The 21,241-nt window shown below is 50.6% G+C and overlaps 3 protein-coding genes across 11 annotated transcripts; 1 reads left to right on the top strand and 2 right to left on the bottom strand.

Annotated features, from left to right (window-relative positions):
* Nucleotides 1–1,238: 1,238 nt before the first annotated feature.
* On the bottom strand, nucleotides 1,239–12,070 carry JMJD6 (jumonji domain containing 6, arginine demethylase and lysine hydroxylase). 3 transcript variants are annotated; one of them, XM_025468111.3, is made up of 7 exons: nucleotides 11,777–12,070; nucleotides 10,968–11,356; nucleotides 10,007–10,293; nucleotides 8,468–8,603; nucleotides 6,997–7,135; nucleotides 6,000–6,127; nucleotides 1,239–4,792 (listed from the first exon to the last, which is right to left on the bottom strand). In XM_025468111.3, exons 1-7 carry the CDS (start codon nucleotides 11,903–11,905, stop codon nucleotides 4,756–4,758), a joined length of 1,245 nt encoding a protein of 414 aa, XP_025323896.1. In that variant the 5' UTR covers nucleotides 11,906–12,070; the 3' UTR covers nucleotides 1,239–4,755. The 3 variants fall into 3 exon arrangements, 2 of the variants coding, with proteins under 2 accessions (XP_025323896.1, XP_025323897.1); XR_003144545.3 differs by lacking the exon at nucleotides 1,239–4,792 and adding an exon at nucleotides 7,908–8,001 and having other exon boundaries at nucleotides 11,777–12,069; XM_025468112.3 differs by lacking the exons at nucleotides 1,239–4,792; nucleotides 6,000–6,127 and adding an exon at nucleotides 7,908–7,996 and having other exon boundaries at nucleotides 11,777–12,069.
* A 511-nt stretch (nucleotides 12,071–12,581) lies between these two features.
* On the top strand, nucleotides 12,582–17,460 carry METTL23 (methyltransferase like 23). 3 transcript variants are annotated; one of them, XM_025468119.3, is made up of 5 exons: nucleotides 12,582–12,716; nucleotides 14,930–15,034; nucleotides 16,453–16,690; nucleotides 16,777–16,861; nucleotides 17,012–17,460. In XM_025468119.3, exons 2-5 carry the CDS (start codon nucleotides 14,951–14,953, stop codon nucleotides 17,175–17,177), a joined length of 573 nt encoding a protein of 190 aa, XP_025323904.1. In that variant the 5' UTR covers nucleotides 12,582–12,716; nucleotides 14,930–14,950; the 3' UTR covers nucleotides 17,178–17,460. The 3 variants fall into 3 exon arrangements, with proteins under 3 accessions (XP_025323904.1, XP_025323905.1, XP_025323906.1); XM_025468120.3 differs by lacking the exon at nucleotides 12,582–12,716 and having other exon boundaries at nucleotides 16,547–16,690; XM_025468121.3 differs by lacking the exon at nucleotides 12,582–12,716 and having other exon boundaries at nucleotides 14,946–15,017.
* Nucleotides 16,977–20,890, bottom strand: SRSF2 (serine and arginine rich splicing factor 2). 5 transcript variants are annotated; one of them, XR_007412793.1, is made up of 5 exons: nucleotides 20,292–20,890; nucleotides 19,772–20,082; nucleotides 19,391–19,494; nucleotides 18,643–18,740; nucleotides 16,977–18,138 (listed from the first exon to the last, which is right to left on the bottom strand). XR_007412793.1 is itself a non-coding variant. In XM_025468114.3 (3 exons), the coding sequence occupies exons 1-2, from the start codon at nucleotides 20,651–20,653 to the stop codon at nucleotides 19,779–19,781; spliced, it is 666 nt and encodes a 221-aa protein (XP_025323899.1). In that variant the 5' UTR covers nucleotides 20,654–20,886; the 3' UTR covers nucleotides 16,977–18,740; nucleotides 19,772–19,778. The 5 variants fall into 5 exon arrangements, 1 of the variants encoding a protein (XP_025323899.1); XR_007412792.1 differs by having other exon boundaries at nucleotides 16,977–18,740; nucleotides 19,236–19,494; XR_003144548.3 differs by having other exon boundaries at nucleotides 16,977–18,740.
* Between the last annotated feature and the right edge of the window lie 351 nt (nucleotides 20,891–21,241).

Below are 21,241 nucleotides of genomic sequence, written 5' to 3'. Positions count from 1 at the left end.
GTGCCCGCCCGCGGGGACCCCGAGGGAGCCCGCCGCGCCCCGCCCGCGCCCCGCCCCGGGGCGGAGCCCCCGCCGCGCCCCGCCCCCCGCGCCCCCTGCGCCCCCGACCCCGGGGCGGCGCTCCCGAGGCCGGAGGAGGCCCGCGCCGCCCGCACCGGGCGGGCCTGGCGCTTTGCGCTCAGATTGGTTTTGGAAACCAGCTCGAAACGCTCTTTTCTCAGGCGCCCTTCGCTTCTGGTCACTTTCAGCATCATTTCCGCGCCTCCAGCCCTCTGGGGGCGCAGGTTGGGGAACGCGGAGGCCCCGACAGGCCGGGAAGGCTCACCCAAACCCTGGCACCCGACTGGCCTGTAAGACGGTGAACAGCGAACGTGAACCCCGCTTACTCTCGGCCACAGCATTTTTTTTTGGGGGGGGCGGGGGGGCACTTCCAGTTCCTGGCCGGCGAATGCCCCTTCCGGCCTGAGACCAGCAGCCTCCAACACAAGCCTCCCCGGAACGTGGCTGCCCCCCAAAGGCTGCTTTCTGGAATTCAGCTTCAAGGGCCCCTACTGACTTCTCTGGGAGTAATCCTCCGTGTTTGGGAGGGTGGAATGAAGGGAAGTTTACTGGTTTTGTTTCTCCAGATCCTTCCAGGGCTCTGTGGCTGAACACTGTGTTTGAGATAAATATGCTGTAACCAAAAAATTGTCTTTCCCATTTCCAGTAAACACAGGGCAGTTTGTCAGGTACCAGTTGAAAAAACAGGGTGCCAGTTTCTGCTTAGGATACATTTATTGCTTTTGGAAAAATTACAGTGCCTGAGCTGATAGCTGGTGTAAGCCAGGAAGCTAGATGGACAGCTGTTGAAGTGGAAGACACCGGTAAGTGCTCAGGCTTCCTCTTGAGCTCCAGTTATGACTGCAGGCTTCCAGGAAGAGGGGGAGTTTGGTCCTGCTGCTCCACATCATAGTCAGGGGTGCCAGCACAAGGAATTTCAGTGGTGGTTCATGAAAAATGCCCTGTAGCTATAAAATGTGGAATGGGCTCCTGTCTTGGCTATGGCCTTTGCCCCCCACCCCCACCCCCGGGATGGGGGTGACTTTCAGCCAAAGAGGGCCTTCTTTTCTGTCCCCTGCCTTCACTGTTTGAAAGTATACTTTTAAGAGGGCCCATTGTACTAACTTAGTTACATTCTGTATTCACTATCAGATGAATAATGAAAAGAAACAAGAACAAGGAAAAAAAAAAAACCCAACTCCAAATCAAGTTGCTTTATTTAAAATGATGAACAAGTTTCATCCAAGTGAAAGTTAAAAATACCAATCAAATGGCAGAGCCACAGGCATCCGGTGGCGAAGCCCCCGGCGAGATGAAAGCAGGCGCAGCAGGCTGCTGGGTGTCTAGGTGACAGCTGCAAGAGGCACAAGGACTCGGCACAGTCCCAATTCTTCTGCACTGTCCAGTCCCCTTGGAGACAGCAGGCCGGGCCAGTTCTCATGGGACATTCAGTGGGGGCTAGATGTCTCAAGTTTTTGAATTAAGGATGATGAGACAAAAGTCAAGAGCCACCACCCAAGGGGGCTGGGGTGCGAGGTTCATCTCGTTTTGCTGTATATAATGTAACATCAGTGGAACATCTTGACAGAAGGCAGGGAGGGGGGAGTGTGAGGAGACACCAGACTCCACAGGAAACCATCAGCAGTACCCAGCACGCACATGACAACTTATTTGTGGAAACGCTACACACAATTCAAGGAACCTATAGCTGCGCACGTACACGCCTACGTCCTAGAAAGCACTTTTTACAACATTTACTGGAAAACTCCTATTCCATCTCACACTCTTGTCTAAAGTCCTAAATCATATCCAGGCTGAACCTCTAGTAACTTCATAAAGCACTTATACCAGCAACTTTCTTGCCAATCCTTAAATATCTTCAGCTAATTTAGAGAGAAACCAAACACTAAGCTGAGAACATAGCTATGATGTTAATTATGTTCTTTTATGAAGGTCTCATAAACCTGAATTTAGTAAGGTCTGAACTTACTTTTCTGGTCGTGGAAATGGATGTGCCTGACTCCACCTACTCTGACCAGCGACCGTTGGGAACCATGCATGGCGCACTCAGTCTTTCAGCTCCATAAGGAGGGGGACCTGAGCTTGTCACTGCTGCATCTCCAGCACCTAGAACAGTGCCTGGCACTCAAACACAGGCTGAATGCTTGGATGATTAGTAAGTGGGCATCTGTAAGCCTGAGCCAAACAGGAACAACGTCCCTGTTCGGTGGCTCTCCCCTCAAAGGTGTCACCCTGAATATCCCAGCACTACTACTGACCCCAGGGAGGCCTGTGTGCAGCCTGGATACTTCAGGATGATGATAAGTCTTTGGTGCTTGTTCCCAAAGCCCAGAGCCTCCCCTGCCCCTCACTGTCTTCATGAACCCTGCTCCCTATCAGTAGCTACTGGTCCAAGAGCCCTTCTTCCAGGAGCCAGCTTGTTGGTTTTCAGTTGGCAGAAGAATCCCTAAGAAGTTTCATGTTGTGTTCTTGCCCTTACTAAGCTGTTGACACCACTCAAAGGGGGAGCTCAGGCCAGGTGGGTTAAAAGGTTAACTCCAGAACAGATGGGCCCCTGGTTCCCATTTCCTACTTCATCCCCAGCATCCAGTCATCACGGCACTCCTCTCTCACGGTTTCCCCAACTCATCCCTGCTTTATTTCCATAATGGTGTGCTTGGCTGGGCCACAGGGACGATAAAAGGGGCCGGGGCTGGGAGGTGGGCAGGGGGAAGGTATTGAATCTCTGGCATAGCTAAATAAAGACTGCCCTGCCCCATGGTCACTCACGGGGTGGTAAGAGCCGAACGGCAGCATGTAACCCGTGTGATCCAGATGCTTTCCGGTGAGGTGACTGCGGGCCTGTCAGATGGGCTGGAGCCCTCATTTCTGGATATGGTTTGTCAAACAGGAACACCGTTGGCCTCTGGGGAAGGCTCATCTCTCCAATTCAAACTTCTAACCTCGGCATCCCAGCCACTGCAAAAGTGTCCTACCACGCCCCCTGGCGGCGAATGGCCTTTAGATTTTTTTTTTTTCTTCTCTAAACTGAAGTTCAGAGAGAAGTTGGTATGGATTTGAGAAGGTGTGACAGCCCCTTAGCAATATAGGGAAAAGAAAAAACCATTTTGGAAGATGGCAAGAAAATTTGAAAAAGGAGACGGAGGAACACCTTGTTAACACAAAGAAATGATAAATTTGGGGTTTGACTTTATGCACACCCAAACAGACCCTGGAAGCAAGAGCCTAAGCCCCTGTAGCCTGGTGGGGAAGAGGAGAGCAGCACGTTGGGGCAGGTGACAGGCACCGATGAAGGCAGTAGATGTTTTCCATCCAATCTGGCCACACATCTGGATTGGCATTTGAGAACGCAAATGAGAACTGACTATGGCAAAATAAGGGATCAGCCTCCTAGAGGAAAGCCACGTGACTGAGGTAGTGTCATGAAATGATAATCAGTCTGTTAAAAATAGGACTTTTGCACAGAAGAGATCTGAATTCCCCAGATTATACCCATGTTGAGGGAGGAACCATACAACTCCAGGATGTCTGCACACACTCCTCTGCTCCTCCCAAACACTCCCCAGTGAGAGCTCTTGCTGCCCTCTGGCTGCTAATGCCTTTACCTACACTCCCATCCAGAACAGGACATGCTGCTCAGTCCTCTCCACTGGAAATATCCTTGACAAGCCCCCCCTTACTTTTATTTAAATTTAGATGAATTTAGGGACCAATTAAGGCAAGCAGGTGAGTTGAGAGAGCAAGTAATGGAAACTGCTGGTCAATCCCAAGTATTCATACCAGAGTTATTAGAATCCTAAACAGATCCCAAAGACTGGAAGCACCATATATGGATTTATTTCCAGACATGTAGCACAAGCCACCCACCTCTCGTCTGCTGGTCAAACAAATAAGGGCACTAATCGTGAAGTCTCTTACAGAGAGCTCCTGCCTTATGGATCACATGGTAGGAAAGAACAGGACACATCTGTTAGAAGTTGGCCCTATTCATAATTTAAATTCTGTGATAAAACACACCAAACACCATTCCCATACTGTTCCTAAACAAAAACCCTGATATGTCATCCCTCCCCCAAAATACACTATACGAACACACTGCTTAAATTTAAGAGCCTCTCTGATGGTGGTGAGAAGGAAATGTGTCCAAAGACAGCGCTCGCAGCAGTGAGCGGCACTGCACTTGCTGGCTGGGTCACTGCCAGGGAGTGCGGCTTTGGGACAGTGACAGGGAAGTGGCACATGCGCGGCACTTTTTATGTGTAATTGGCTCACACACGAATCCAAGTCCACTCACCCTTCGGGGCCTGCTTGTGCACAGCCGGCTCTCGGAGAGCAGAGGTTCCTTACCCACGTCGGGAGGTTATCACACGCAGTGAGATACTCAAGGGATCTCAGCCCTGCAGCCTCGAGGTCGTGGTGTAAGTGAGACAGCATAGGCCTCCTCACCCAACAGCACGGCAGCCTTCAGTGTTTCGTGTTTCACTGAGCTTGCTGAGTTTTGACACTTCTTGACCATCTATTCTTAGTAAGCAGTAAAAACACCATTTGACCGAAGACAGAAGCTTGGACCAGAGAAGGATTATCCAAATTCAAAGAAGACAAAGGAGAAGGTGGGAGCAGAAGACGTGAAAACTGAGTCAGGTGGCCGCCAACAGCGTACACAGGAGCCACCTCAGGGAGAGTCTCTTTATTTGCTCAGGGGTGAGCCCGGCCTCCACAAGTGTCCCTAATCCTGCCAAGGAAAGTACAACTGCCTGTAATCAGCATGTAGACAGCACAGCCGGTGCGAAGCTGGAAGGCAATGTTAAAGCAGAACCCCAGGACCCTGTGTGCAACTCAGGGCAGGGCTGTCCCTAAACCCTTTTCTTACACGTTACAAAGGCACATTTCGCCGGTGGGGGGAATTTATAACAGAAACATCTTTAAAAAGCAAGAAGAGAAATCTAACAACGGCTGTGAAGAGAACCGGGTTCAGAAATGCATAGTCTAGTCCCATCAATTCCTGTGACTAGGACACCTGAACTTCCTGCAGAATTCTAGCCTGACTGTGGAGAAAGAGGACAACGAACAGCAAGGCATGCAGGTCCCCAGCTTTCCTCAGACAGGTGAGAAAACAGCCAGCTGCTCAGACACACAAAGAACACAGCAGGAACGCCACCCGCGGCAGGCAGGCCAGGCCTTCAGACACTGGGAGCCGCACAAGCTTCAGTACTGAACTCCTCCCGGGACCCTCCTGCTGACCGCCACTGCCTGGCACACTGCGGCTCGCAAATGAGAAGGGGCTCTGGCTCCAGACCTCACTGTAAGCCCATCACGTACCCCTGCAAGGGCACATGCTGGCAGAGGGACTGCTTCACTATTATTTAGACCCAATCTGGTGCAAATCAAGAGACACGGGAGATGTGACAAAAACCTCCTATAACTGAGCTCTTCACGGCTGCCTCACTTGATGTGAGTGCTCAAAGCGACAATGGCAAGTGGGGGGAAAAGCAGGAGGCCACACCTCAGGCTCTCAGGAGACACTGGGTACCTTCACTTAGGCCGTAACCACCACTTCCCCATCAAGGGTACACACCAGTGGAGTCACTACTTTCCCACAACACCACAGGGGAGGTTCTGGGATTCTCCAAGGACAAAAGTTTCAAGGATGTAAAATGGATTGAGTTTTTATTAAATAATGTTAAGGGTTTCCTTGGCACCATCCACATAGATTCTTGCCTTTATGCATAAAATAAGCCACATTACTTTGCATTGGTAGCAGAGAAAGAAGCTACTGCAGCAAATGCTAAGTGAACGGACTCCTATTCCGAGGGCATCCTTGTTCTCTGGCTTTCTCCGGCCCTCCCCTTGTCTGCAGCTTCAGAAGGCTGCCCTCCCCAGGGCCCTGCCCCTCGCTGGGGGCATGTCCTTCTACACAGACAACAGCCGTGCGTGGTCACCTGGAGGAGCTGCGTTCTTTGCTCACACAGTCATCCTGGGAGGTGGTATCCCCATTTCCCATCATGCTGCACGTCCTCCGCTTCTTCCTGCGGTGCATTGTGCCATCACCTTCAGACCCAGACTCACACTGGACACAGGGGAAAAAAAACAGGAACTCAATTAGATGCAACCCATTTTGTCTGTAAACATCCAACCTCGAGAGATAGCACAAATGCTGTCCGTGCCCTCCCAGAGTGAAGCGGCCGTTTATGACAGCTCTGCAACACAGTCCAAATATCCATCTCCCTCTGGTGTTCCTCCCCAAACACTGCAACTTCCCTCAGGTACCAGGTGTCTTTCCAGCAGTCTCCAACAGAGGGATTGTTTGAAATCAAGGCTCTAAGAACATTTTACAGACAGCATTTGGAGATTGCATTGTGCACTCTGACTGCACTTGCACAGACCCCGAGGGGGGGAAGCAAGAAGTAACAGCATGTAACATTCACCCCCCACTTGCCCCCTGGCAAAACCCCAAATCAACCGATTATGCAAAGTGCTATGACAGGAATTTATTTCATCTGCTAAGGGCACAGGTTCCTCTTCCCCAATGTGACGTTAGCTTCTAACAAGCCACTGAATTTGCTGAGCTGCCAGGCTTACAACTGACACCCACAGGGACAATTCTCAACATGAGCTTTGAGGTGACAATGCTCCAAGTTCGAATCCCCATACTGCCGTTCACAAGCTATGTGATCCTGGGTGGTTCACTTAACGAAATCCCCAAGTACTCCTTTTATCTCTTGAGGCTACTGCAAGGATATGCGCATGTGTGCACACACACAAGGCTATAATACGGCTAAAATTCACCACGTGGCAGAGATGGTGGCGGTCGAAGTTCTTGGAAGAAAGCGGAAAATGTTCACGCTTTTCTCCTTCCCAGACAGGAGGAGGGAGAGCCACCACTGGTTTTGCCGGGGCGCCTTGCCCTGAAGGCCTGGGAAGGAAGCAAGGCCTCACCTCGGAGTCCGAGTCCGACGAGCTGGAGCTGGAGGAGCTGGAGGAGTCACTGGAGCTGTCCGAGGCAATACCTGTGGACTCCTGAAGGTCAACAGAGTCGGCCAGGACCGCCAACTCGGGGTGCTCTTGCTTCAAGATCCTGAGAGACAAGAAACATTGTTCCCAGTGCTGGGACCGGCAATGAAGCCCGCGCACAACAACCCGGACTCAACGCTGAGGCCTGTCTCTCTCAGAAGCACCTGGGAATGTCAGGTGCCCTGGCTCAGAATGGGTGCTGGACAGTGGTGAGGACACACGAATCCACAGGCTGGGAACAAAAGCCCTAAACATGCTGCTCAGGCTTTTCTGAAAAGGCGAACTAGCTGCACACAAGTTACTACGACCTTCGCATAGGAGCCAGCCGTGCTGCCAACGTGTGAGGCAAAGTTGCCCTGAGTTAGTCTTATTTTATTTTTCCCCCACCTGGGAGAAAGAGTCTCTCTTCCTTGTTTTCCTGAACCTTTCCTAGCTGATTTTTAAAACCCTTCCTTTCCACGACACAGCACTGAGTGACTGCAGTTGGGCTTGGTTAAATTCTATTCGTAAGAGTAGCAACAATTAGGTTTGTGAGAAACAAGAAGTGCCAAGCAACAGAGAGGGTCCCCCTCACTTGAAGATAAAACTGAACTGGACTTTCAGAGGCAGCAGCCCTCCCCTTAGGGACCTGATTTGGCATCCACTCTAACCAGGGACAAAAGACCAGCTGTATGGTTAAGGCCTTTAAAATGACCCTATCACAGCACACAGCGGCCTATGGGATGGAGTAAGTGGGCCTCAGGTGCCCGAGAGTCCGGGGAGAACAAAGCCACCACCCTTGCTGGCCCTCTCAGCAGGGAGGCTGAGCACTGACCAAGCCAGGATCCCTCTCTTACCCCGAGAGCTGGTCCCTCCAGGTCAGGGTTGGGACACAGTGGCACGGGGTGGCTGGGGGTGGCTTGCACTGCCGCTGCCCGTGCTGTATCTGTTCTGTGGATAAACAGAGGAGCTAAGTCTCCAGGGCAGTCACCTCACTCACAAGAACTGAAGGTAATAAGTTCAAAGGGGAATAATGCTTCTGAGTAAGAAAAAGAATGAACCAAAATAAAACCCAAACAAAAAGGCTTCCTTTGCTAGCGCTAGCTTTGGGGAAAACAAAACAAAACCAAAGCAGAAAACAAAAAAGAAACAGAAAATGAGGACCAATCCCAATTATGACCACGTTTTGACTGACTGATCAAACATGCAGAGTCTTAGCCTGTCACACCTCGAGGCTGGCAAGCATCCTGAGAACTAGTCCTGACCTTGGACCCACTCTCCTCTGCCCGTGAGCTTTTGTACCCCAGCTCTCCCAGGCCTAAGATCAGCACACGTTACTGCAGCAGTGGACTCCTTCCACTTCACCTCTGGGGTAGGAATCGGAACAAAGCAGAAATGAGAAAAAAATGTCTCTCACCTATACCATTTCCTCGATAACTTTGGTCTCCCTCTTACCGTCTTGTGCCATACAACAGGGAAATTGGTGCTGCTGGCAAAATTCTGGGTGATGGCAATGGTGGTGTCGAGATTAAGGACGACGTGCCACCAGCCTCCTGAAATCCAACGAGGAAACAGTTAAGCAGGGTTTGGGTCTATACACAACCACAAATAACATAAGCTTCATGAATAGAGGATTCCTATCTATAGGTGAGATGAGTAGACACTCAGAAACATCAGACCCAGAGTGGTCAATGGTTCTCCTGATCCAGGAATCACAAGCAATTTATATAAAGTTCTACTGGAGCACAGCCATGCCTGTTCATTTCTGGACTGTCTACGGCTGCTTTTCTGCTCCACAGGCAGAGCTGAGCAGTTGGAACAGATGCTGTCTGGTCCACGGTGCTTAAAATATTTACTCTCTGCCCTTCACAGAAAAAGTGTGTTGACCCCTTTTAATTCAAAACGGTGATCAAAACGGTGATTAAAACTGTAAAGGCAGCAAGTTCTTTGGCTTCTAAGAGGAGAACACCTACCTCCTATAATACCAAATAGCCTTGTGGGGCACTGGGTGGCTCAGTGGTTGAGAGTCTGCCATTAGCTCAGGTCGTGATCCCAGGGTCGTGAGATCGAGTCCCACACTGGGCTCCCTGCAGGGAGCCTGCTTCTCCCTCTTTTTTTTTTTAATAATAAATTTATTTTTTATTGGTGTTCAATTTACCAACGTACAGAATAACACCCAGTGCTCATCCCATCAAGTGCCCCCCTCAGTGCCCGTCACCCATTCCCCCCCACCCTCCTCTCCCCTGCTTCTCCCTTTGCCTGTGTCTCTCATAAATAAATAAATAAAATCTTAAAAGAAAAATTAAATACCCTTGCTCTTAACACTTAATCTACCAAAACTAACAGTTTTCAAGTGTGGGACTTGCTGCATTGGCCCCAAGTTATTTCCTGGCTCAACTGGCCAGTGCCACACTGTATTGAAAACTCAATTTACAGAAAAATGCACAAGTCACTGCACATCCACAGGGACACCAGAAAACTGCTAGGCATAAAAATGAATATAATCCTCACATAAAGTTTATCAATAGGCACCGTATCTGCAGGTTACAAGAAAAATGGGACAGTAGCCCCCTAACCACTTGACAACACAGCAGCACATCACTGTCCAAGCTGGGCATCAGGGAGTTCATTAAGAATCAGCATGCAGGGATCCCTGGGTGGCGCAGCGGTTTGGCGCCTGCCTTTGGCCCAGGGCGTGATCCTGGAGACCCGGGATCGAATCCCACGTCAGGCTCCAGGTGCATGGAGCCTGCTTCTCCCTCTGCCTGTGTCTCTGCCTCTCTCTCTCTCTCTATGTGACTATCATAAATAAATAAAATTAAAAAAAAAAAAAAAAAAAAAAAAGAATCAGCATGCAGATGGACTTGTTTGACTCCTTCTCTATATATACCCTTGTGCCCCCAAATGACCAAAAAAATGAAATCAAAGAATGTAATTCCTCTCATTTCATCTATACCTGGTACAAAGACAGTCTCTCCTGGTTTTTGTAAGATTTCCAGGGGTTTGAATTCAGGTGGCCAAGTAGGAAGCTGTGTCCGGGGATGAATGATACTAAACCAGGTAATGGCTTCATCTTGCTGGTTCCCTCCTTCTTCACGGGTCACCTTGATGAGCTCCCTAGGCGTGCTGGTAGGAAACAGGCACCAGCGCTTGTGGCCCTGAACTAAGGCATTCCAGGCACTGGTTCCCAGAGGGTCGATGTGAATTCCGGTTCCAGAGCGTGGTGGCCCCATCACAAACCACCTAAGGAGTGAAAACAACCAAGATACAAAGAGTAACTTAACTGTTCACATACTACAAAATCACAAGTTCTTAGTTTTAATGTTGTGCTTTTTTTTTTTTTTTTAAGATTTTATTTATTAGAGAGACAGAACAAGCAGGGGAAGAGAGAAGATTTCCCACTGAGTGCAGAGCCCAATGTGAGGCTGGATCCCAGGACCCTGAGATCATGACCTGAGCTGAAGACAAGCGCTTAACCAACTGAGCCACCCAAGTGCCCCCAATGTGCTCTTTATTTCAGGTACTACAAAAATCCTGCTACGCAGAAACGCTGAATGTCTGAAATGCTCCATAACAGAAGAAAAAAAAAATCACTGATGTGGCTTATTACCACTGGGCTTTAACTATTAAAACTTCCCTCAAAGATGAGTGTTAGTTTAACTTTGGTTGCACGTTTGAGTCACCTGGGGAGCCTTCAGAAATCCTAATGCCCAAGTGGCAACCCAGACCAGTGAAACCAGTCTGTGGCTGTAGGACCTGCGCAGGCAGCAGTCACCCCCCCCTAAATAAGCTTCATGTGCAGCCCAGCAGAACCACTCACTGCTATGGAGAAAGATCAGCTGACTGAGCTCAGGTGACACACACTAAGTTAGACTTGTACGTTAGACTGTAACGGCCTCACTGCCAGGTAACTTCACCTGTAAGGCGGCCTGCGTTTCTCCCCAGCATACTGGAAGAGGTCATCGGTGAAAAACTTGGGCACTTTGTAGTCCTCCAGAAGTTTCCTTCTTTTAGGGTGTTCACCGTAGCTGCTGTCAAAGATGTAGAGGGGGCTGTCATCCCGAGTGCTCTCCATGTACTCGATGTAGTATTTCATCTTCATCTTCACGGAGTAGCCGTCATTATCCTCGCCACACTTGAACTTCTGGTTCCGGTACTTCCTTTTCAGGCGCTCCAGGGTCCACTTCTCCTGCGCAGACCAGCCCTCTTGGGCGTTCAGCAGAACCACGGGCTTGTAGGGTCGTTCATAGCGCTCCACAAATTCTTCCACCGACAGCTGTAAGGCGTCTGCCCTTTCCACGTTATCCTGAACCAGAAAAGACCTACCCAGTTAAAAAAAAAAAAAGGTCCGGCGGCAGCAAAAGGCGTCCCCCAGGATTAATTAGCAGTGACATACCTAAGGAGCCAGATTCTCGTTCTGGCTTACCTTGGGGACGTGGAGGGGGGCGGGGAGGCACAAGGACCCGCGAGTGGACTGACACGTCGCACCCAGCGCCGCCCCACCAGGGGAAACGGCTTATCTCCCACTCGTGGGCCTCCACGGCCAACGGGGTCAGCCTCCGGGCGGCGGCGCGGGAGGAAGGGGGCCGCCCTGGAACCCGGGCCCGAGGACCCCGACCTCTGCGGGGCGCGGGCGAGCCCCTGGGGACCCGGGGCTGCCGCGCTGGGCACCGGCGGGGGGCGGGGCGCAGCCGTGCGGAGGTGCCCGCGACCCCGGCCCACTCACCGCCACGGCCGCCGGGTTCAGCGAGAAGCTCTCGTAGTAGTTGTGACGGGTCCAGTCCAGCGAGTCCTTGAGCTCCGGCCGCGCACTCCGCTTGGCCTCGCGGATGCGCTTCTTGCTCTTGTGGTTCATCCTGCGGGGGGTCCCCAGCTGCTCCCGCGACGGCCCCGGAGCGCCTCGCTTCCTACTTGCAACGCGCCCCCTCCCCGACCCGGGCGGCGGCAGCGGCGGCAGAGGCGGCAGCGGCGGCGGCGGCGGCGGCACCCAAACGCCCTTCGCTCCGGCCTGGCGCCTTTAAAGTCGCCTTCCAGAAAATTCACTCCCCAACCACCTCCCGGGCCTCGGGTTGGGCACGCGGCTGCCGTCTTCCCCGCCCCCCGGCCTCTCGCGGTGAGCCATTGGTCCGGGCGCCTCCGGGGTCCGCCCTCACACTCGCCGGCTCTCCGCCATGTTGGGAAGGTCGCGCCGAACGAGGAGCCGCCTCACTGCGGCCCCGCCTCTCCCGCGCCCGCTTCCGGTCTGCGCGTCACTTCCGGAGGCGAGGCGCTTCGCCGGCGGCCCGTTTCCGGCGGGCGAGCGGCTGAGGTCGCCTGTCTTCCGTGTCCGTTTTTGCCTGGCGTCCCCGTGTCTCCTCACCGCGTGGCCGCATCCCCGCCCGAGGGCTGCTTTCCCCGCCCTTCCTGTCGAGTTGCCCCGACCCGACGGGGGCCGCGAAGGGCCACGTGGCGCCAGTGAGACGGCCCCAGCCGGCCTCGGGGTTTCCCGCGCGCGCAGCCTGGCAGCCCGGCGCTCGTCGCTGCTCCCGGCCGGCCCGGGGGCCCCCGACTCCCCGCTGGGCGAGCGTGACCTCCGAGGGCATGCGGCCCGGGCCCAGCGCTTTCGGTTCTCGGAGGAGCCGGGCCTGGGGGCAGAGGGGGCAGTGCTGGAGGTCCGCGTCCCGCAGGTGCGTGCGGCGGGTGCCGCCGGGGGGCGCCTCGGGTCCTCTGCGGGGGCGCCCGGGGCGGGAGCGGGTCCAGCCGACCTGGCGGCGTCGGGAGGGTTGGGGCGATGCTCCTCAGGGCGGGGAGGTCTGCGGTGTGAAGCCCTTGGCAGTCTCCTAAGTAAGACACTTGGGGGGCCTTGCCAGAAAAGGGGCATTTGGACACCAAATGCTTCCTTTGGTCTTGTTAAAGGGCTTCTTAGTTCAGCTTTACCAAGGATCGGAGAGTCCACCCTCACTGTCCAAATAAAGTTTCTTGGGCCGACCGTCACTTGCTCCTGTCAGCTCACAGCTGTCCCCAAACTCTATAATCTGTAATAATAGAAGTAATACCTTATGCATCCGGATTTTTAAAGTATTTGGAGGTAGCAATGTTTCGACTTTAACAGCAGTCTAATGAGGGAGGCATGAGCAGAAACCATTTAAAGACCAAAAAAAAAAAAAAAAAAAAACCGCCTAAGAGGAGGTGAAGTCTCAAGCGAAAACCATTTCTGGTGTTTTTTAAATGCCGTCGTGTTGAAATACCCCACTGGGATCTCTTTCCAAGTTTAGGAGGTGGAAATATTCCCTGTGAGAATAAAGACCCTTTTACACCCAAATCTTGCAAACTCACTGCTTTGGTTAGAAATCCTTTAATTGTATCTGGGGTAAAATCTACCAGGGCAGGCGTTTTATTCAGGCTGCACTTGCTACGCTTAGTACCAGTGCCCATGCACTAACCTTTTTTTTTTTTTTTTTTAAGATTTTATGTATTTATCCATGAGAAATGGAGAGAGAGAGGCAGAGACACAGGCAGAGGAGAAGCAGGTTCCCCTAAGGCCGGGCTGGATCCCAGAACCCAGGGATCGTGACCTAAGCTGAAGGCAGATGCTCAACCACTGAGCCACCCATGTGTTCCAGGGCACTAATATTTTTGTTGAGTGAATTGACTGCTTGAATTTGGACCTTCAGTTCCTTCGCCTTTGATGCTTTTACCACTTCAGCGGCCTTTCCAACCAATCCACTAGCAGCACCCTCTGCTCTAGAAAACGGAAAGACTTGCAGTTTTGCAGTTTAAGAACCGCTCACCTTGACTGTTTTGTGCTGGGTGCTATACTAGGTTAGCACTGAGTCTTCCAAGTCACCCGAGGAGATAGTGTTTTGCAGGTGAGGAAACAAGCATGGACAGGGTGCAGTCACACAGCTAGTAAGTTACACATCCAGCGCTTGAACTCAGGCAGGCTCATTGCCAAGGTGTGAGCCGTTTTTTTGCCTCCCTAAATACTGTGCTCTCACGATTCTCTCCAAAGGCTGTGTAAGCTGCCTGCCTTCCTGACTCCAGGACTGAGCTGCACTCAAACTTGTTGAAAGTCTTCCCAGCCTCATTGTCTCTCATTAGCATACCAAATCAATGCGTGATTATAAGCCCCAGATACATTTTTTAAAAAAATATTTGTTTTTCCATGAGACACAGAGGGAGAGCCAGGCTCCCCGCAGGGAGCCGATGTGGGACTCAACCCCGGGACTCTGGGATCATGCCCCCAGCCGAAGCAGACGAAGCAGACGCTCTACCAGAGCCACCCACGCGTCCCTATACATTCTTAACTGCCTTACAATAAAAGCTGAACTTCCCATGGCCTGCAAGACCCCACTGGTCTGGTCTCTGCCTTCCCTCTGACCTACCACAACCCTGCCTCCCTGCCTCCAGCAGTCGGCGCCCTCTGTGGTCCAGCCAGAGGCTTTTTAGTTCCTGCTTCAGGGCCTTTGCCTGTATCATTCTCCCTATCTAGGACAGCCAGCTTGTGGTCACTGTCTCCCCACCCCTCCCTGCCCCCACTATCTCACATCACGTTTTCGTGTTTGTTAGCATTATCACCAATGAAGAATGTATTTGCTTACTTATGGCTTGTCTTTTCCCAGTAGGATGTCTGTATTCTACGAGCCTTACACCCTTAACCTAAGTTACATCCTTAGCCCACTAAACCACTCAAGTGCCTGGATGAATGTTTGTTGAACGAATGAGGGTATGAAGAGTGCTTATCACAGGGTATTGCAGTTTCATATACTTCCTGGGATGTGAACTAGAGAGCAGGGAACTGTCATTTTTGTGATAGATGCCAGTGTTGGGCATTCTGACTGTAAAATATTCCAGCTGCCAGCAGAGGAGTTATTTTTGGCATACAAAAAATTCTTTTCAGGTCCTCCATCTCCAATATGGGATGTATGTTTGGCCCTGTGCGGTGGTCCTGGCTCAGTACCTGTGGTTTCACAGAAGATCTCTGCCGGGCAAGGCTGTTTTAGAGGTACAAGTGCTCTTGAGATTTCCTGAAATCCTGTTCAGATTTAAGTCTATGTGCTTGTTACTTTTGTTTAAATATTTTTAAATTGGGTGATTTGACCAACTTGTAAGTCTTGAGTGAAGAATGCTTTTTACATTTTAGGTTGTTTAAAAAAAGAACATGTACCAGAGACCACAGGAGTCCCATCGAGACTAAAATATCTGGCCCTTTACATTATGCTGACCATTATTCTAAGTGAAGCCCATTGACTAATCTTAGTTCTAGAATCTTGGCATGGAAGCAGTCATTAAGGCAATCTTTCCAGGGTGACCCAGTAGGGTAATCGGGGGTCTGTGACACATGCAGTTTCTTATAAAGTAGCCTTTTCCATTTTTTGGAAATCTTGAGTATCCCAAGCTTTCTCTCACTCCACCTGACAGGAACCTGCTAAAGGGTTGGAGAAATTGTCAAGTTTGCAGAAATGGTACAAGACTTAAATCTGAAGGCTGAGGATAAATCCAAAACTTAGTAACACCTCTTAACTTTTGCAAAACCATGTAAATAAATGAGCAGTGGGAAGGCACTTGGTGCACTTCTGGCCTGAATATCAGTGGCAATTTATTTTTTTACAAGATTTTACTTATTCATTCATGAGAGACATTGAGAGGGGCAGAGACACAGGCAGAGGGAGAAGCAGGCTCCACGCAGGGAGCCTGATGTGGGACTTGATCTCTGGTCTCCAGGATCACGCCCTGGGTGGAAGGCAGGCACTCAACCACTGAGCCACCCAGGGACCCTCCCATCAGTGGCAATTTGGAGAGATTGAGAATCTCTATGCTTATCCTCAGAACTGGAAAATGGGAAGCTTATGTTTTAACCAAAGAGACAATACTTAATAAAGGCATTCTTTGGTTATTCCTTAGTCACTTTGAAGGCCCAACTAGAAAATCCCTTGTAGGAAGCCATGTTGCAGACCTGTCAAGTTATAGCCATATAAAAGCAGTTAAAATGAGTAGTAACAACCGTAATGGCCAGGTGTGCATGCAAGTCACTCATCAAACCTTGAGACCCCATGTCCTATAATTAGGAGCTCCTTTATAGACAGCTAAGAGAACTGAAAATGACAGAACATGTGTCCCAAACTACCTAGGGCTTATTAAGCAATTAAGCTGCCAGATACAGACTTTGAAAGCGATACTGTCAGTTGCAGAATACAGGGCCCTGTATGGGAATTAACCTTCCCAGCCAATTAAGAGGAATCCCCCAAGAAGTTCTACAATTGAAAAGCTTAAGCTTCATCTAGTAAAGCAATACTTCGTTGTGGCACATTTTATAGATTATGACAAGCTCCTCATGGACGCTGTTCTTAGCAAACTAAGATCCTAAATTCCCTGAAATGCTAAGCAGGACTTTGAAATGCTAGCCTTTAATAAATTTATTAGATTGGAGCTGGAGTGAGCCTTCCAGGAATTATGGCTGCAAAATGTGGTGCTGAAGTAATCCTGTCAGACAGTTCAGAGCTGCCTTACTGTCTAGAGATCTGCCGGCAAAGCTGTGAAATGAATAACCTGCCACAGGTGCGTGTCATTGGACTGACATGGGGCCATGTGTCTCAGGATCTTCTGGCTCTACCACCACAAGATATTATTCTTGCATCTGATGTGTTCTTTGAACCAGAAGGTAATAAATCTTTTTTGGTTTTCAATAGTACATTTGGCTAAAGAGGTGATGTGTACAAGTCCATTTAAAGAGTCCTCTCTTCCCAGATTTTGAAGACATCTTAACTACAGTCTACTTTCTGATGCAGAAGAACCCCAAAGTCCAACTGTGGTCTACTTACCAGGTGAGAAGGTAAGCCTGCATCATCTTGGTTTACTCTCTCAATTTTATTAAAACTTTACTCCTCATGCAATAACCTACTTTAAGGACAAAATGAAAACATATCTGAAGCAAAACAGGAAAAGCATGATTTTAAAAAAACAATTTATTTTTTTTTCTCAGTGCTGACTGGTCACTTGAAGCTTTGCTCTACAAGTGGGATATGAAATGTGTCCACATTCCTCTGGAGTCTTTTGATGCAGACAAGGAAGATATAGCAGAATCTGCCCTTCCAGGAAGACATACGGTTGAAATGCTGGTCATCTCCTTTGCAAAGGACAGTCTCTGAATTACCACCTACATACAGGTTGTTCTGGGACGACGTCAATACTAATTAGCAACCTGGCATGCCAACTAGACTCAGACCACTTTAACTTCTTGGGTGTACAAAAAAAACATTGGATTTGAAGATGGTCCAAATCTGTCAGCCTTAAAGATTGTGATGGGTCACCTAGACAACACTTGTGGGTTACAAAGCCATGAAAACAAAAATTAACACGCCTGTAAGAAAACAAACAAGAAACGACTTGGGCTGTTCTTTAAAAAAATAAAAAATAAAAACAGGCCATAAATTAAGCTAAGAAGGGAGTATCCACAACCTCAAGAGAAGTGCTACCCTAGAGCATTGATTTTAGGGGTTATGGGTGCTGAAATGGCATTTCCACTTTAACTTAAGGGGGAAAAAAGTCAACTACTAAACATTTCACCTTCATACTGTACAGTCAGTAACAATTCACAAGGTAAATTGCACAGGTCACAGGTCTTTCAAATAAAGGGAGGGGGAAAAAAGACCAAGACATATTCTGAGAAAAGCTAACACCAAGAAAACGTTTTAATTAAACTACAGAAACAATGGTTATAGTACAGAATTTTCATGAGCAAAAAGATACACCATGTTATAAGTACTTACAAAGTTACAAACCATTTTGCTTCCTTAACATTTTCCGTATTTTAAGTTCATACATGAAGATGATCAGATTTACCATTTTGGGGGTAGGGGGGAAAAAAAGGTGTATTTATCATCAGCTAGATGTGCTCACTGTATGCTCCGTTATTTATATGCAAGGCCCGGGTGACTGGAAGTGCAGTTGTCAGGCATTTTAATAAACTGGACAGCCATTTGTTTCTGCACGACAAGGCATCTTTACACAGGAGCAATCAGGAGAAAACAGGAAACAGCCAAGCACTCTGCACTGCAACACGCCACCTTAACAGCTAACCAGCATTACTCAACTGCTACACAACTGCGCCTAGTGCACAAAAATACACAAGAGAAGAGATTAGAATTGTGTTTGGTAAACAATCCTTTCAAAAAATCAAGTCTTTTCACCTGAAAAGTCTTTATACAAATTTGGGTTCAGATTACCATTTAGATCTGAAGGTAAATAACATATACAAACAAATTTACACCGACTTTTGTAGGTTTTTAATTTTAAGGAATGAAGGCAATGTTGAGTCAATCTCTTGACAGCTTTAGGCTGTGTGTAATGGCTGCACACGTTTCCTTAAAAGTCAGGAGGCCACAAATTAGGTTACCAATCTGTTTAATTTCAAACAAAAAAAGTCAGCACTATATAAACAAAAAGGAAAATTTACCTCAAATATCCAAGCCAATAATGAAATCTGAAGTCGTTCACCTCACTAAATTACAAGAAATTTGAATAACAGCAACAAAATGGCACATAAAATGAAGTTTGCCACCTGAGGCAAAGCTTAAAACAAGTAAAAAGTTAGACAAAATGTTACAAAATAACCTTTTCAATAGCCAGTTGCTTGTTCCAAGGACTCTTCGATGGACTGAGTGTGCGGTCCTTCTCCCCCAAGTCTTCTGTTATGTTGCTTGTTGACCCATCTAGGTTTGAAAAGAGAAAAGTTCAGTTTACCCTCCATTACTGTGAAGTGACTGAAAGTGCACATGGTTTCAGTTTCAGGCATGTACTTACTAAGGCTCTGGTGAAACAAGTAGGTTACGGAAAGGTTCCACCCAGCCATTATCAGTTTTTTAAAGGCCCAATTAGGAAATTTTCACAAAGGCTACCATCCGCTTTTACAAATTTGTGTTTATGCAATCTTGGCCAAATAACCAAGGTGAAAAATGATAAGGGAGGGAAAAAGGAAAAGGGGGGAAAAAAAGAAAGAAAAAAAAAAAAAGAAAAAGGACGGTATCCAAACAAAAACAACTTGAAATCAGAAAATCAGTCTATTTTAAGATAAATCTTTAGTTTTCAAATGAAACATTTGGCAATTGAGAATATCTGAGCTACTTAGGGCCCTTTCCTTTTAAAAAATAGGACCAAACAATTTGAGAGTTAAAGACACACTATCCTTTCCCCACCCAGTGCAATACCTGTAAACTTTTTTGGGGTTCCGAAAGTTCATTGCTTCTTTTTTGCAATTCGTTTGCCACATCCGTTAGAATATGAAGTCCCAGTCAGTACAACAATAGTTGAACTGATCGTTTTCGCTAAGAGGATAGTGCATCTTTAACATTTAAAGACAAACCTGCTCCAATACACGCCCACAGAAACTGGTCCCTGGAGGATCAGCCAAATCAGTTAAAATCTGCAATACTGGCCAATATTCTTTTATCAAACAGGAGACCGCAGCTTTAAAGGGGAAAATGCAGACGTTGGATAAAAACAGCAAGAAATAGTCATTTTCATTAATAGGTCTCAAACAGTTTACGAAACAGCCATTAATATCTAAGCTTTATGCACATCCTCTCTGCAGACCCCTCTCTTCAGTATTACTCCCAAAGCTGAGTTAGCTCACAGCCGCACTCCCGACACCAGGAGCCACTTTATATTAACACGGATCATAACAAGCTCCTGCACACCCCATCTGAGTTCGAGTCCGTGCGTCTCGGATCCCCATTGACATTACCATTCGCTTAAGAGGACACCGCTCCTTCCTCCTCGGGAGACTTCGGGGGGCTCTTGGAGCGCGACCTGGACTTGGACTCCCTCTTGGACACGGGCGGAGGACTCCTGGACCGGGACCGGGACCGGGAGCGCGAGCGAGACCTGGACACCGACGACGACTTGGACTTGGACCTTCGCGCCGACCTGGACTTGGACGTGGACCGCGACCTCGAGCGAGTGCGGGAGCGAGACTTGGAGCGGCTGTAGCGGGAGCGGCTGCGGGACCGGGAGCGGCTCCGACTCCGGGAGCGGCTGCGGCGGCGTCGCCGAGGGCTGCGGGCGGCCGGGCGGGCGGGCGTCAGTCAGGGCGGCCATCGGGGCCAGGGCCGCGCCCCGCCCGCGTGCTGCGCCCGCCCCGCCGCCATTACCGCGCCGCCCGGGCGCCATTTCCCGGCCGCCCGCCACGGCCCCGCGCCCGCCGCCCGCCCGCCGCCGCCGCCGCCACGTGTCCGCGCGGACCTTTGTGCCCCCGGCTCGCTTACCTGCGGCTCCGGCGCCCGTAGCCCCCGCCCCCGTAGCGGCGGGGCGGCGGGCCCCGGCGGCTGTGGTGCGAGTCCGGCGGGCGGCCGTAGCGCGCCATCTGCACCCGCAGCTCGCGGCCGTCCAGCACCGCCCCGTCCATGGCGTCCATGGCGTCCTCGGCGTCGCGCTTGTCGTGGAAGCGGACGAAGGCGAAGCCGCGGGACTCCTTGGTGTAGCGGTCCCGCGGGATGTACACGTCGCCGACGCGCCCGTACTTCTCGAACACGCGCCTCAGGGTGTCGGGCGAGGTGCGGTAGGTCAGGTTGTCCACCTTGAGGGAGGTCATGCCCTCCACATCGGGAGGCGGGCGACCGTAACTCATGGCTCTGGAGCGCCGGCCGGGGGCCGCGACTGCGCGCCGACCTAGTAACGCCCTGGGCGGGCCCGCGCGCTCGGCTGAGGCGGCGGTTTCCCCACACTAGCCCGGCTCGACGCCGCGCCTCTGGCAGTTGGCTTCCGCGCGGTTGAGACGCTGGGAGAGGCCGGACCGGGCGCGGTGGACGGGAAAGGCGAGCGAACCACCGCAGCCGCCGCCTCCACCACAGAAACAACTGGGCGGGCGGCCGGCCCTGGCGCCCGTTTATATCCCTCCTCACAAAATGGCGCCCGCGCCACCCGGAAATGAATCCCCTGATTGGCTCGCCCCTCCCCGCCCCGCAACTCCGCGGCCACGCGCCCCGCCCCTGCCCGACGCGCCTGCGCAGAGCCCGGCGGGCGGGCCGAAAAGCGCGGAGTCACTGTGGCTGGGAGGGGGGAGCGGAATTTGCGGGCAGTTGGAAAGCCCGCGAAACGCTCTTTCCGGCTGCGAGGCCGCACGGGCGCTGCTCCCGCAGGAGGGACAGGAAGCGCTCCCCTTCCAGGCCCCGCCTTCTTTTCAGGGCAGTATCCGAGCTCCACGCAGCTTTTCTGC

The sequence above is a fragment of the Canis lupus genome, chromosome 9 (genome assembly GCF_003254725.2).
Source record: "Canis lupus dingo isolate Sandy chromosome 9, ASM325472v2, whole genome shotgun sequence".
NCBI lineage: Eukaryota > Metazoa > Chordata > Mammalia > Carnivora > Canidae > Canis > Canis lupus.
Note: the sequence above shows the minus strand (reverse complement) of the source record. Positions and strands in the feature narration are given on the sequence as shown.

Bases quoted from the DNA above. Each gene is read 5' to 3' on its own strand.
- JMJD6 (XM_025468111.3), bottom strand. From the start codon at position 11,905: ATGAACCACAAGAGCAAGAAGCGCATCCGCGAGGCCAAGCGGAGTGCG. The intron at 11,357-11,776 runs GTGAGTGGGCCG...TTTCTGGTTCAG, and splicing joins TGAACCCGGCGGCCGTGGCG to GATAACGTGGAAAGGGCAGA. The intron at 6,128-6,996 runs GTGAGGCCTTGC...CCCTGTGTCCAG, and splicing joins CGTCGGACTCGGACTCCGAG to TGTGAGTCTGGGTCTGAAGG.
- SRSF2 (XM_025468114.3), bottom strand. From the start codon at position 20,653: ATGAGTTACGGTCGCCCGCCTCCCGATGTGGAGGGCATGACCTCCCTC. The intron at 20,083-20,291 runs GTAAGCGAGCCG...GGCCGCCCGCAG, and splicing joins TACGGGCGCCGGAGCCGCAG to CCCTCGGCGACGCCGCCGCA.
- METTL23 (XM_025468119.3), top strand. From the start codon at position 14,951: ATGTATGTTTGGCCCTGTGCGGTGGTCCTGGCTCAGTACCTGTGGTTT. The intron at 15,035-16,452 runs GTACAAGTGCTC...TAAATTTATTAG, and splicing joins CGGGCAAGGCTGTTTTAGAG to ATTGGAGCTGGAGTGAGCCT. The intron at 16,862-17,011 runs GTAAGCCTGCAT...TTTTTTTCTCAG, and splicing joins TCTACTTACCAGGTGAGAAG to TGCTGACTGGTCACTTGAAG.